This window comes from Struthio camelus, chromosome 2, assembly GCF_040807025.1.
Source record: "Struthio camelus isolate bStrCam1 chromosome 2, bStrCam1.hap1, whole genome shotgun sequence".
In the NCBI taxonomy this organism is placed as follows: Eukaryota; Metazoa; Chordata; class Aves; order Struthioniformes; family Struthionidae; genus Struthio; species Struthio camelus.
Genome location: NC_090943.1, coordinates 173,105,426 through 173,119,129, shown reverse-complemented (window position 1 = coordinate 173,119,129; position 13,704 = coordinate 173,105,426). Strand labels below are relative to the sequence as shown.

The 13,704-nt window shown below is 72.2% G+C and overlaps 1 protein-coding gene across 9 annotated transcripts; it reads right to left on the bottom strand.

The window, feature by feature from the left end:
• Nucleotides 1–3,758: 3,758 nt before the first annotated feature.
• On the bottom strand, nucleotides 3,759–13,704 carry PARP10 (poly(ADP-ribose) polymerase family member 10). Of its 9 annotated transcripts, none has more exons than XM_068933640.1 (11): nucleotides 13,674–13,704; nucleotides 12,143–12,193; nucleotides 11,950–12,091; nucleotides 11,100–11,345; nucleotides 9,573–9,806; nucleotides 8,344–9,203; nucleotides 7,974–8,186; nucleotides 7,769–7,889; nucleotides 5,291–6,357; nucleotides 4,278–4,452; nucleotides 3,759–4,196 (listed from the first exon to the last, which is right to left on the bottom strand). In XM_068933640.1, exons 2-11 carry the CDS (start codon nucleotides 12,149–12,151, stop codon nucleotides 3,904–3,906), a joined length of 3,360 nt encoding a protein of 1,119 aa, XP_068789741.1. In that variant the 5' UTR covers nucleotides 12,152–12,193; nucleotides 13,674–13,704; the 3' UTR covers nucleotides 3,759–3,903. The 9 variants fall into 9 exon arrangements, with proteins under 9 accessions (XP_068789741.1, XP_068789743.1, XP_068789746.1 ...); XM_068933642.1 differs by lacking the exon at nucleotides 13,674–13,704 and adding an exon at nucleotides 12,429–12,437 and having other exon boundaries at nucleotides 12,184–12,222; XM_068933645.1 differs by lacking the exons at nucleotides 12,143–12,193; nucleotides 13,674–13,704 and adding exons at nucleotides 12,230–12,268; nucleotides 12,378–12,423.

Here is a 13,704-nt window from a genome sequence, read left to right as displayed (position 1 = left end):
GAGCAGCCCTGTGTCCCTGTGTCCCTGCATCCCCTGTGTCCCTGCATCTCTGGTGTCCCCTGCATCCCCCAAGTCTCCACTGCAGAGCCCTGGCCCCTGCATCCCCCGTGTCCCCTGCATCCCTTGTGTCCCCACTGTGCAGGCCTGTGTCCTCGTGTCCCCTGCATCCCCCCTGCCTGGCAGGCATTGCGGCACACGGCCACGGCCCCTGCGCCCCCCGGCCCCAGCACCCCCATGCCTGCCGGCAGCCCCCGGGAGCGCGGGGGCCAGGGCGCGGGGCGGCCCCAGTTGTTTCCCAGCACGGCCGCGGCCCCGCTCCGACTGCAGCCAGCGCCCAGCGCCCGCCCCGGCCCCCCGCCAACCCCTGCCAGGGCCCAGCTCCAGCAGAGCCCGGCTCCCGCTTCCCGCGCCTGACTCATCCGTCCCGCCGTCCTCGCTCGGCCCCATCGCTCCCGCCGGGGCCAGGAAACAGCCTCCCTTTCCCAGCAACGGGTTCGCGGGCCGTTAACCCTCTCAGCTCTGCCCTGCACCTCGCCGGGTAGGGTGCCGTGCAGGCAGTGTGGGCAGGGTGCAGGGCAGCAGGATGCAGTGCAGCAGGACGCAGTGCAGGCAGGATGCAGCAGGGTGCAGCGCTGGCAGGGTGCAGTGCAGCAGGACACAGCATGGCCAGGATGCAGCATGGGGCAGCATGGGCAGGGTGCAGTGCAGCAGGACGCAGCGCAGCAGGACGCAGCGCGGGCAGGGTACAGCATGGGGCAGCATGGGCAGGGTGCAGCGCAGCAGGGTGCAGTGAAGCAAGACGCAGGACGCAGCGCAGGCAGGGTACAGCATGGGGCAGCATGGGCAGGGTGCAGCGCAGCAGGACGCAGTGCAGTGGGATGCAGTGCAGCAGGACACAGCGCAGGCAGGATGCTGCATAGGGAAGTACAGGCGGCGCAGCGCAGCAGGACACAGTGCGGGCAGGGTGCAGCATGGGGCAGCGCGGGCAGGACACAGTGCAGCAGAATGCAGCGCGGGCAGGATGCAGCGCAGGCAGTGCGGGCAGGGTGCAGTGCAGCGGGACACAGCGCGGGCAGGATGCAGCATGGGGCAGCGCGGGCAGGGTGCAGCGCAGCAGGACGCGGCGCAGCAGGACGCAGTGCAGCAGGACGCAGCGTGGGCAGGATGCAGCATGGAGCAGCGGGGGCAGGGTGCAGCGCAGCAGGGTGCAGCGCAGCAGGGTGCAGCACGGGCAGGATGCAGCATGGGGCAGCGCGGGCAGGGTGCAGCGCAGCAGGACGCAGTGCAGCAGGACGCAGCGTGGGCAGAATGCAGCATGGAGCAGCGCGGGCACGGTGCAGCACAGCAGGGTGCAGCGCGGGCAGGATGCAGCAGGGTGCAGGGCAGCAGGGTGCAGCGTGGGTAGGGTTAACGGTGCGCCAGGCCCCCCGCCCAGGGCTGCAGTGGAAGGAATGCTTCAGAAGCAATTCTTTTCATTGCTGACAGGAAAAGCCGCCCTGGTGCCAAACCGCAGCCCTGGCAGGGCATCGCTGGCCTTTTTGATCCTAGCCGCGGCTCCCACGAGCCCAGCTCTGCTGCCCCGCGCAACGACACACGAGAGGCCGGGGTTGGGCCCCCGCTCCCGATAGCCAGACCTTAGCGGCACAGGGGCTTGGGAACTGTGGCAAACTCGGTGCTTGGAAAAATCGAGGCACCCAGCGAGCCGGCAAGAGATGGGCTGGAGCAAACAGCCCATCCTGGGCCCTCCAGCCACCCCACAGCCTGCGCGGAGCCAGCGCCTGGCGCTGCCCGCGCCCTGCCTGCACCCTCCGTCCTGGCGCCGGCCCGCCTGCGCCCCCGTCCCCCCGTCCCAGCAGCCTGGTCTGCGACTCCTGGGGCCGCGGCCAGCTCGGGCCCCGGCGCTGCTCCCAGAGCCCCCCGCTCCCCTGCGCCGGCCCCAGCGCCCTGGCAGCCACGGCGCAGGCTTTGTGGCGAGAGCATGTGGGAACAGCTTAATCCGGAGCAGATCAGGAGCTTGGGCACCGCTGCTTTTAACCCATGTCTGGAGCATGCCTCATCCCCACAGCTGCTCCCCACGGGCTGGCCCCAAGCTGCGGCCTCAGCCACGGCCCTGGCCCCCGTACCTCCATCCCTCCTGCTGGCATGGGGTGTGCAGCGCCAGCACAGGACGGGCAGCACTGGTATGGGGTGTACAATGCTGGTATGCAGTGTGCAATGCCAGTTTGGGGTGTGCAATGTTGGTACAGGGTGTGCAATGCTGGTTTGGGGTGAGCAATGCTGGTTTGGGGTGTGCAATGGGGGTTCAGGGTGTGCACAGCTGGTATAGGCTGTGCAATGCCAGTACAAGGTGCACAACGCTAGTTTGGGGTGTGCAACACCGGTACAGGGTGTGCAATGCCAGTACAGGGTGTGCAATGCTGGTTCCTCAGGTGTGCAGTGCTGGTTCCTGGGGTGTGCAATGCTGGTTCTTCGGGTGTGCAATGCCGGTACAGGGTGTGCAATGCTGGTTCCTGGGGTGTGCAATGCTGGTTCTTCGGGTGTGCAATGCCAGTACAGGGTGTGCAGTGCTGGTTCCTGGGGTGTGCAATGCTGGTTCTTCGGGTGTGCAATGCCGGTACAGGGTGTGCAATGCTGGTTCCTGGGGTGTGCAATGCTGCTTCCTCAGGTGTGCAATGCTGGTTCCTGGGGTGTGCAATGCTGGTTCTTCGGGTGTGCAATGCTGGTTGGGGTGTGCAATGCTGGTTCCTGGGGTGTGCAATGCCAGTACAGGGTGTGCAATGCTGGTATGTGGTGTGCATAGCTGGTACAGGGTGTGCAATGCTGGTTCCTGGGGTGTGCAATGCTGGTTCTTCGGGTGTGCAATGCTGGTTGGGGTGTTCAATGCTGGTTCCTGGGGTGTGCAATGCCGGTACAGGGTGTGCAATGCTGGTATGTGGTGTGCAATGCTGGTACAGGGTGTGCAATGCTGGTTCCTGGGGTGTGCAATGCTGGTTTGGGGTGTGCAATGCCGGTACAGGGTGAGCAGCGCTGGTTGGGGTGCAATGCTGGTTGGGGTGTGCAATGCTGGTTCCTGGGGTGTGCAATGCCGGTACAGGGTGTGCAATGCTGGTTCCTGGGGTGCCCGATGCCGGTGCAGAGGGGCTGGCAGTGCCGCCAGGCACGGCGCTCCCGGGGCTGGCGCTGGCTCCAGTGGGGCGGAAATGCCACTGCGGTGCCGCGGCCAGCGGGACCCCGGCCAAGCCGGGAGGCGCAACGGGCCCAACCGACGGGGCGGCTCCGGGCCGGGTGCGGCGGGGAGCAGCACCCCCTGGTGCCGCCGGGACCCACTGCAGGGCAGCACCGGGGGGGACCCGTCCCCATGGGGCAGGAGCAGCCCGGGGAGGGGGGAGACCCGTCCCCATGGGGCAGGAGCAGCCCGGGGAGGGGGGAGACCCGTCCCCATGGGGCAGGAGCAGCCCGGGGAGGGGGGGGACCCGTCCCCATAGGGGCAGGAGCAGCCCGGGGAGGGGGGGGACCCGTCCCCATGGGGCAGGAGCAGCCCGGGGAGGGGGGGACCCGTCCCCATAGGGGCAGGAGCAGCCCGGGGAGGGGGGGGGACCCGTCCCCATGGGGCAGGAGCAGCCCGGGGAGGGGGGGGGGGACCTGTCCCCATAGGGGCAGGAGCAGCCCGGGGAGGGGGGGGGGACCTGTCCCCACTGCTCCCCGCCCCCCGCCGCTGCCCCTCGCTGCCCCCCGGACACAGGGAGATGCTCTCAGCCTTTATTCCCAGTTTTGTGTTTATTGTACTTGCACCCCTCGGCCCCCGCAACTTGCGCTGCCCCCCCCCCCCCCCCGCGCAGAGGCTTGACGCCAGGGTGAGGGGCTGCGGCAGGAGCGCCCGGCGGGGCGGCGGGCGGCCCCGGCTCAGGCGTGCCGGCAGGTGATGAGGTACTGCGGGTAGGCCTGGGTGTCGTTGAAGATGACGAAGATGCTCGGCTCCCGGGGGTTGTCCACCACGCTGTCGTACCGCAGCGGCGCCTCGGCCCCCTCCTTGAGCGGCGGCGCCCGCAGGTCCTTGGCACCCACCGCGTAGTCGCCCGTCAGCGCCTTGGCCACGAAGATGTACTTGCTGCCGTCGGCGCTGCGCGGCGAGTACTGCTCCTGTGCCGACAGCGCGGCGTGCACGGCGAAGTAGACGCCGAGGCCGTAGAGGGCGGCTGCGGGGCGGCAGCGGGTGAGCCGCGGCCCCGGCAGCTCCCTCTCCGCCGGCGGCCCCGGCCCCCCCGGCCCGCGCTCACCGTTCTTGCCGCAGAAGCTGCGGTTGAAGCCGTGCAGGCAGATCTCGCGGCTGGACTGCTCCGTGGTGCCGTGGAAGAGGACCCGCTCCACGGGCCGCCCGCCGCCCGCCCTCTCCATGCTGGCCTTCTTCAGCTGGTACTGCTTGTAGAGCAGCGGGTGGATCAGCTTCTCCACCTGCCGGAGAGCACCGGGGCGCTCAGGGCCCCCGCCGCGGACGGCGTGCCGCGGCATGGCATGGCACAGCGCGGCACAGCATGGCGTGGTGCAGCGCAGCACGGCACAGCGTGGCACAGCATGGCGTGGTGCAGCGCAGCATGGCGTGACGTGGCCCAGTGCAGCGTGGCGCAGCATGACGCACTCCAGTGCAGCACGGCACAGCGCGGCACCGCATGCCACAGCACACTGCAGCATGGCACAGTGCAGCATGGCACGGCATGGTGCGGTACAGCACGGCGTGGCACGGCATGGCACGGTGCAGTGCAGCATGCCACGGCACAGTGCAGCGCAGCACAGCCTGGCACGGCATATCATAGTGCGGCACAGCACGGCGCAGCACGGCACAGCATGGCACAGTGCAGCATGGCACAGCGCAGCGTGGCACAGCGCGGCATGGCACCGCACGCCACAGCACAGTGCAGCATGGCACGGCGCAGAATGGCACGGCGCGGCATATCACAGCGCGACACGGCACAGCACAGCACCAGATGCCACGGCACAGCGCCGCATGGCACAGCGCAGCACGGTGCGGCGCAGAATGGCACAGCGCGGCATATCACAGCGCGGCATGGCACGGCGCAGCATGGTGCAGCGCAGCACAGCCCAGTCCGGCACAGCGCGGCGTGGCACGGCACAGCGCAGCGTGGCACGGTGCAGCACGGTGCAGCGCAGCACAGCCCAGTCCAGCACAGCGTGGCGTAGCACGGCGCAGCACGGTGCAGCGCAGCACAGCCCAGTCCGGCATGGCACGGCACAGCGTGGCACGGTGCAGCACGGCGCGGCGCAGCAGTCCCACCTTCACCACGTGCACCCTGCCGCGCAGGTCCCCCAGCGTGCCGTAGAAGTGGCGCGCGGCCTCGCCGAACTCCTCCGAGCCCTCCGCCAGCGGCACCAGCGCCACCGCCTCGCCGGGGCCCGCCGCCTCCAGCCCCGCTGCCGGCACGCCGGCCGGCGGCTCGCTGCGGCAGATGGGCAGGGCGCGAGCGGCGCCCACGTCGTACTCCTCCATGCGCTCCAGGTCGACGGCCACGGCCCGGCCGTCCAGCAGCACGTCCAGCCGCCGCTGCCGCCGGCGCCAGGCCCGCTCCAGCAGCGCGGCGGCCGGGGCGGCGTAGGGCACGGCGGTGCCGCCGGCGTCCCAGCGCACCCAGCGGGCCGAGCCCGGCGCCGGCGGCTCGGCCTCGAGGGGCGGCAGCCGGGCGAGCAGCTGGCGGAGGTCGCGGGCGGCGCCGGCGGGGTAGTCGGCGAAGCCGCGCAGCGTGGCCGTGCCGCCGCGCAGGCGCAGGTGCACGGCGTGCGCGCGCTGCAGCCGGGCCAGCTCCCGCCGGCAGGCGGCCGGCAGCACCCGCAGCCGCGGGCTCTGCACCTCCTCGGCGCGCAGCCGCCCCTCCAGCGCCTGCTCCAGCTGCCGGGGCAGCGCGCTCGTGTCCCACTCGAGGGCCGCGTACAGCGTCACCCGGGCCGCGTCGGCCGCCGGCAGCGCCTCCTCCAGGGAGGCCTCCAGGGCGGCGCGGAGGCCGGCGTCCTCGGCGGGCCCCGGGGCGGCCCGCTGCTCCCGCTCGTAGGAGCGCAGCGAGAGCAGGGTGGCGCGCTGCAGCTCCTCCTCCTCGCGCCCCGTGCTCTCCAGGGACCGCTGGATGGCCAGCAGCATGGCCGCCTCCTCCTCCTCCGCCGCATCCCCCCCGTCGGCCGGGCCGCGCAGCTCCCCTGGCGCTGCCGAGCCGGTCTCGGGCACGCCGTGCAGATCCTCCGCGCCGTCGGAGCCGGCCCCGCTCCAGCCCGGAGCGGCCTCGTCGAGGGCAGGTGGCGGCGGCTCCCCGTCGCCGTCCGTGCGCAGGGCCGCGAGCAGCTCCCTGATCTCCTCTGCGGGGAGAAGCGCCGTGTCAGGCAGCGCGACCCAAGTCCCGGCGCGGGGGAACGCGGGGACCCCCGTGCTCCCTCCGCCTCCCCCCCACGGCGCTGGGAGGAAGCGGGCCATTTCCCACAGCAGAGCAGAGCCCTGCTCCCCCCGGGCTCTCCTGCAGCATGGAGATGCACGGATGCACCGGTGCACGATGCACCAGTGCAGATGCATTGGTGCACAGGCACCATGGTGCACAAAAGCTATGGTGCATGGGTGTCGTGCTGCAGACGGACGCAGCCATAGCACACCACGGCCCCGTGCACCCTTCCCACCTCATCTCCCTGCTCACCCCCCGGGCTCTCCTGCGCTGCGGAGATGCACGCGTGCATCAGTGCAGTCACACTGGTGCACAGATGCATGGATGCACAGGTGCTATGGTGCACAAAAGTATGGTGCATGGGTGCCATGCTGCAGACAGACGCAGCCACAGCACACCATGGTCCCATGCACCCTTCCCACTCCACCTTCCTGCTCACCCCGAGCTCTCCTGCACCGCAGAGATGCACAGATGCGCATGTGCATGGTCACACTGGTGCACAGATGCATGGGTGCACAGACACCGTGGTGAACAGATGCCACGGTGCACCATGGCCCCATGCGCCCTTCCCACCCCACCTCCCTGCTCACCCCCAGAGCTCTCCTGTGCTGCAGAGATGCACAGATGCACTGGTGCATGGTCACACTGGTGCACAGATGCATTGGTGCACAGGCACCGTGGTGCACGGATGCTATGGTGCATGGGTGCTGCGCTGCAGACAGACGCAGCCACAGCACACCATGGCCCCATGCACCCTTCCCACCCCACCTCCCTGCTCACCCCCTCAGGCTCTCCCACAGCATGGAGATGCACAGATGCACCAGTACACAGATGCCTGGGTGCACAGACACTGTGGTGCATGGATGCCGTGGTGCACCATGTCCTGTGCGCCCTTCCCACCTCATCTCCCTGCTCACCCCCAGAGCTCTCCTGCACCACGGAGATGCACAGATGCACCAGTGCATGGTCACACTGGTGCACAGATGCATGGGTGCACAGACACCGTGGTGCACAGATGCCACAGTGCACCATGACCCCGCGTGCCCTTCCCACCCCATCTCTCTGCTCACCCCCAGAGCTCTCCTGTGCTGCAGAGATGCACAGATGCATCGGTGCACAGGCGCGTTGCTGCACGGACACCATGGTGCAGACGGACACCGCTGCGGCTCCCCGTGGTCCCACACGCGCCCTTCCCACCCCAGCTCTCGGGGTGACAGCGGGCTGCCCCAGCGCGCACATCGCCGCCTCCGCCAGCGGGCGCAGCCGGGAACCTGTCCGCAGACCTCCCACCCTGCCGCAGCTCGCCAGGGCGCGCGGCCCCGCGCCGCCCTCACCTATGTTGGGGCTTTGACCGTCTGCGTCCGTGCCGTCGGGCAGCTCCTGGTGCTGCCAGCCCAGCGCGGCGGGCGGGGAGTCCCAGGGCTCGCTCTCGGGGAGCAGCTCGGCCAGCTCGGGCTGCGGGCATGCGCAGGCGAGGCACCGTCACCGCGCTGCGTGCGCCGGCCCCTTCCCGGCGGCGCCCCAGAGCCCTGGCCCTACCTGGGGGTCCGGGGGGCTCCACGCCACCTTGCTCAGGTCGATGACGCACTGGAAGCGGCTCTCCAGCTCCCGCACGATGCTCTGGCCGCGCTCGTCCAGGAGGAAGCGGGCGACGCCGGGGTAGCGCAGCGTCACCGTCTGCGAGCCGACGGTGCCCAGCAGGCTCTGCAGGAAGTCGGCAGCCGCCCGGCAGGCGCTCGCCTCCCCGCTCAGCTGCGGCAGAAGGGGCCGGCGCTCAGCACCAGCGCCCCGCTCCCGCGGCGGCGGCACCCTCCCGCCGGGCGGCTGCACCCGCGCCGGCTGCGTCCCGGCTGCGCGGGGGGACGGCGGCCACCCCTGCCTTGGGACGCGCGCCCCAGCCCCGGCTCACCCGGAAGCCGGTGACGTCCGAGCCCTCCAGCGGCAGCAGGGAGACCTCGGCTATGCCGGCCAGCAGCTCCTGGTAATGCTGCTGCAGGTAGCGCAGCATGCCCGGCTCCATGGACACCAGCGCCTCGTCCTGCGCGGCGTCCCGCAGGAAGGCCCGCAGCTTCTCCCTGTTCTCCTGCTCCAGGCCGTGCAGGGTGAGGCCCTGCAGGCAGCCCGTGCCCGGGACGAGCCGCACGTCGCAGCAGCGCAGCAGGTCCCGGAGCTGCGCCCAGCGCGGCGAGCTGAGGGCCGCCAGCTCCTGCTCCGCCAGCTCCAGGCAGAAGGGGCTGAGGGCCGAGTGCAGCAGGCAGACGGCGTCCTGGACGGCCTCGGGGCTCAGCGCCGTAAGCACCACCTCGCTCTCGGCCACGGCGTAGCAGGCCGGCACGCCCCGGCTGGCCAGCAGCCGCTCGAGCCGCTCGCGGACGTCCCGCCGTCGCAGCAAGCAAAGGGTCTGGGCTGGAAAGGGCAGGGGCTCCTGAACCGCCCCTTCCAACTTCTCCTGCAGCCACTTCCGCGACGCCCCGAGGCGGGCCGCGTCCCCGCCGGAGAGGCGGGCCTGGCTGCCCTCGACCCGCAGCGCCAGCCCGGGGAAGGCAGCGTGCAGCTCCCCGAGGACCGGGCTCAGCTCCAGCAGCTGCAGCTTTGCTGCGTCTGCAACGTCCAGGCAGATCTCCTGGGTCGCGGGGGCGGCCGGCTCTGCCTCCCGCAGGGCGCCCGACGCCTCGTCCTCCTCCTCCTCCTCCAGAAACTCATAGTAAGGCGACACCTCCAGCTCCATGTCCTGCAGCCGATGGGGCTGCTGCAGCACCCGCTCCACCGCTGCAAGGAGGGGAGAGGACGCGCGCGCCAGGCTGAAGGCGCCTAACGGCAGGGACGAAGCCGCCGCACCCGGGGAACCGGGAACCCCCGGCAGCCGGGACCCCCTCGGATCCGCCGCGCGCCCAGGCCGGCGTCTGCCCGGCTCCCAGCCCCCGGGACGGGGCACCGGCTCCCACGGGGAGACACGGAGCGCCTACGTGGCTGTGCCAAAGCCGGCCGGGAACCGGGGCTGCGCTGCTCCTGAGCAAGCAGGTCGCCCGCTTGCGGGAAGGAGGCAGAAAGCCGCGGCTCCTCCGAGCCTCAGCAGCTCCCAGCACGCGGCCGGGCCCGGTTCCAGCTTTCCAAAGGTTTCCGGCTCGGCCCCCTCACCTGCCGGATCCTGGAAGGAGACGACGGCCAGGCTGCAGCCCGGCAGCACCCGCACGTGCTGCACGCTGCCCCCTCCGCTCCTCCTGTTCTCGAAGTAGAGCTCCAGCAAGTCGCAGCTGAGCCGGGGGCTCTCGCTCCGCACCACGACGCTGTCCGTCTGCTGCACCCGCTCCACCGCCACCGCCGCCCCCTCCAGCCTCCGGCGCCGCACGCGCTGCTCCACCGCCGCGAACTCTGCCGGGCACAGGGCAGCGGGGTGACCCGGCCCGCCCGGCGCCGCTGCCGGGGGCGCGGGACCCGTCCGCAGCGGCGGGCAGCTCCCGGGGCGGCCCCTGGAGCAGCGCGTCCCCCCGCTCGGCGGCCGGCGGGGCTGCTCGGCAGCGAGGGCGCCCCGCAGCCCGGGAGCCCGAAGCCTCTTGGGAGGCTCAGGCCGCGCTCGGCTGCGCCGTTGCCGTCACCGCTTGGTCCGGCTCCGGGGCGAGCAAGGAGCGGGTCGAGAAGGGAGGGAGCAACCGGGAGGGAGGGCAGGAGGTGGGGCAGGAGCTGGGGCAGGAGCTGGGGCTGGAGCTGGGGCAGGAGCAGGAGCTGGGGCAGGGGCAGGGGCGGGAGCAGGGGCTGGGGCTGGGGCAGGGGCTGGAGCTGGGGCAGGAGCTGGGGCAGGGGCAGGGGCTGGGGCAGGAGCTGGGGCAGGAGCTGGGGCTGGAGCTGGGGCTGGAGCTGGGGCTGGGGCTGGAGCTGGGGCAGGGCAGGAGCTGGGGCAGGGGCAGGGGCAGGAGCTGGGGCAGGGGCAGGAGCTGGGGCTGGAGCTGGGGCTGGAGCTGGGGCTGGAGCTGGGGCAGGGGCTGGAGCTGGGGCAGGGCAGGAGCTGGGGCAGGGGCAGGGGCAGGAGCTGGGGCAGGGGCAGGAGCTGGGGCAGGGGCAGGAGCTGGGGCTGGAGCTGGGGCAGGGGCTGGAGCTGGGGCTGGAGCTGGGGCAGGGCAGGAGCTGGGGCTGGGGCAGGGGCAGGAGCTGGGGCAGGAGCTGGGGCTGGGGCAGGGGCTGGAGCTGGGGCAGGGGCAGGAGCTGGAGCTGGGGCAGGGGCAGGAGCTGGGGCAGGAGCTGGGGCAGGGGCAGGAGCTGGGGCTGGGGCAGGGGCAGGAGCTGGGGCAGGGGCAGGAGCTGGGGCTGGGGCAGGAGCTGGGGCAGGAGCTGGGGCAGGAGCTGGGGCAGGAGCTGGGGCAGGGGCAGGAGCTGGGGCTGGGGCAGGAGCTGGGGCAGGAGCTGGGGCAGGGGCAGGAGCTGGGGCAGGAGCTGGGGCAGGAGCAGGGGCTGGGGCAGGAGCTGGGGCTGGGGCTGGGGCAGGAGCAGGGGCAGGAGCAGGGGCAGGAGCTGGAGCTGGGACAGGGCAGGAGCTGGGGCTGGGGCAGGGGCAGGAGCAGGGGCAGGAGCTGGGGCAGGGGCTGGGGCCAGACCCAACCCAGCCCTTCAGCCCCGGCAGGGACGGCGCTGCCGGTTGCGCGGGGGCCGCGCCAGCGCGGGACGCCCCACCTGCTTCGCCGAGCGGCTCCGCCAGCTGCACCAGGGCCCGGCGGCGCGCGGGGCCGAGGCGGAGGCTGTAGGCGCCGCTGTCGCGGCGCAGCGCGTTCTCCACGTAGAGCTCCAGCAGGTGCCGGCCGGTGCGGGGGTCCAGGCCCCGCAGGAGCAGCTTGCGGGGGTCCCAGGGGGCGGCGGGGCGCACCAGCAGCTCGACGCCCTGCAGCTGGTGCCGGCGGCGGGAGAGCACGTTCTGCGCGTCTGCGGCAGCGCGGAGCCCGTGGGAACGCGGCCGGGCGCCCGCCGCCCCTCCGCTCCCCCGGCGCCTGCATCCCGGCCAGCCCCCGCCTCCCGACGGGGACCCCTCCGCAGCCCCCCCACCCCCCACGGGGAACCCCACCCCACGGGGAACCCCCCGCAGCCCCCCTGCCTCCCACGGGGAACCCCTCACCCCACAGGGAACCCCCTATGGCCCCCCCTGTCCCCAACGGGGAACCCCCCACCCCACAGGGACCCCTCTGCAGCCCCCCCTGCCCCCAATGGGGAACCCTCAACCCCACGGGGAACCCCTCTGCAGCCCCCCCTGCCCCCAACGGGGAACCCCCCACCCAATGGGGACCCGTCTGCACCCCCTGGAGCAGCCCCCAGCCCCCCAACAGGGAAGCTCTCTGCAGCCCCCCATGCCCCCACACCAACCCTCCACCCTCAAATGGGGAGCCCCTCTGCGGTCCCCCCGCCCCCAACCAGCCCCTCGCCCCCCAGTGGGGAACCCTTGCATGGGCCCCCAACCAGCCCCCCAGCAGGGAACCCCCTGTGGTCCCCCCGCCGCCCAGAGGGGGAACCGCAGCGGGGACCCCGCGCTCACCGCAGGGGCTCTCGAAGGTCAGCAGCAGGCGGGGGCCGCGGCGGTGGCAGCTCCGCACCGGGCCCCCCCCCGAGCGCCGGCGGCTCTCGAAGTAGAGCAGCAGCAGGGGCTCCTCGGGCAGCGCCGCCGCCGCCGCCCGCACCTCCAGCATCCTGCACCACTCAGCACCGCCCAGCACCGCTCAGCACCGCACCTCCAGCATCCTGCACCGCCCAGCACCGCTCAGCACCGCACCTCCAGCATCCTGCACCGCTCAGCACCGCTCAGCACCGCCCAGCACCTCCAGCATCCTGCACCGCTCAGCACCGCTCAGCACCGCCCAGCACCTCCAGCATCCTGCACCGCTCAGCACCGCCCAGCATCGCTCAGCACCGCACCTCCAGCATCCTGCACAGTGCTCAGCACTGCTCAGCACTGCTCAGCACCGCACCTCCAGCATCCTGCACCGCCCAGCACCGCTCAGCACCGCTCAGCACCGCACCTCCAGCATCCTGCACCGCTCAGCACCGCTCAGCACCACCCAGCACCTCCAGCATCCTGCACCGCTCAGCACCGCCCAGCACCGCTCAGCACCGCACCTCCAGCATCCTGCACCGCTCAGCACCGCCCAGCACCGCTCAGCACCGCACCTCCAGCATCCTGCACCGCCCAGCACCGCTCAGCACCGCTCAGCACCGCACCTCCAGCATCCTGCACCGCTCAGCACCGCTCAGCACCACCCAGCACCTCCAGCATCCTGCACCGCTCAGCACCGCCCAGCACCGCTCAGCACCGCACCTCCAGCATCCTGCACCGCTCAGCACCGCTCAGCACCGCTCAGCACCGCACCTCCAGCATCCTGCACCGCCCAGCACCGCCCAGCACCGCTCAGCACCGCACCTCCAGCATCCTGCACCGCTCAGCACCGCTCAGCACCGCTCAGCACCGCACCTCCAGCATCCTGCACCGCTCAGCACCGCTCAGCACCGCTCAGCACCGCACCTCCAGCATCCTGCACAGTGCTCAGCACCGCCCAGCACCGCTCAGCACCGCACCTCCAGCATCCTGCACCGCTCAGCACCGCTCAGCACCGCTCAGCACCGCACCTCCAGCATCCTGCACCGCTCAGCACCGCTCAGCACCGCTCAGCACCGCACCTCCAGCATCCTGCACAGCGCTCAGCACCGCCCAGCACCGCTCAGCACCGCACCCCCCCGCACTCCCAGCACAGCCCCGGCTCAGCCCCCCCGCAGCCCCACAACCCCAGCTCAGCCCCCCCTCCCAGCCCCACAACCCCAGCTCAGCCCCCCCTTCCAGCCCCATAGCCCCGGCTCAGTCCCCCCTCCCCCTCCCAGCCCCACAACCCCAGCTCAGCCCCCCCTCCCAGCCCCATAGCCCGGTTCAGCCTCCTCCCCCCCCTCCCAGCCCCACAACCCCAGCTCAGCCCCCCCTCCCAGCCCCATAGCCCGGTTCAGCCCCCCCCCCCCCACTCCCAGCCCCACAACCCCCAGCTCAGCCCCTCCTCCCAGCCCCATAGCCCCGGCTCAGTCCCCCCTCCCACTCCCAGCCCCACAGCCCCGGCTCAGCCCCCCCACCCCCACCCCAGCCCCACAACCCCGGGACAGCAACCCCCGCCCCCCAGCCCCACAACCCCGGGACAGCCCCTCTCCCCTCCCCGCCGCACAGCCCCTCCCCTCTCCAGCCCCCGACCCGGCCCCCAGCCGCGGCCCCCCCACCGCACGCACTCGCTCCGCTCCGGTCCGCCCCGACGCAGAA

Bases quoted from the DNA above. Each gene is read 5' to 3' on its own strand.
- PARP10 (XM_068933640.1), bottom strand. The intron at 11,346-11,949 runs GTGAGCGCGGGG...GCGCTGCCGCAG, and splicing joins GACCTTCGAGAGCCCCTGCG to ACGCGCAGAACGTGCTCTCC. The intron at 9,204-9,572 runs GTGAGGGGGCCG...CCCTCCTTGCAG, and splicing joins CTCCTTCCAGGATCCGGCAG to CGGTGGAGCGGGTGCTGCAG.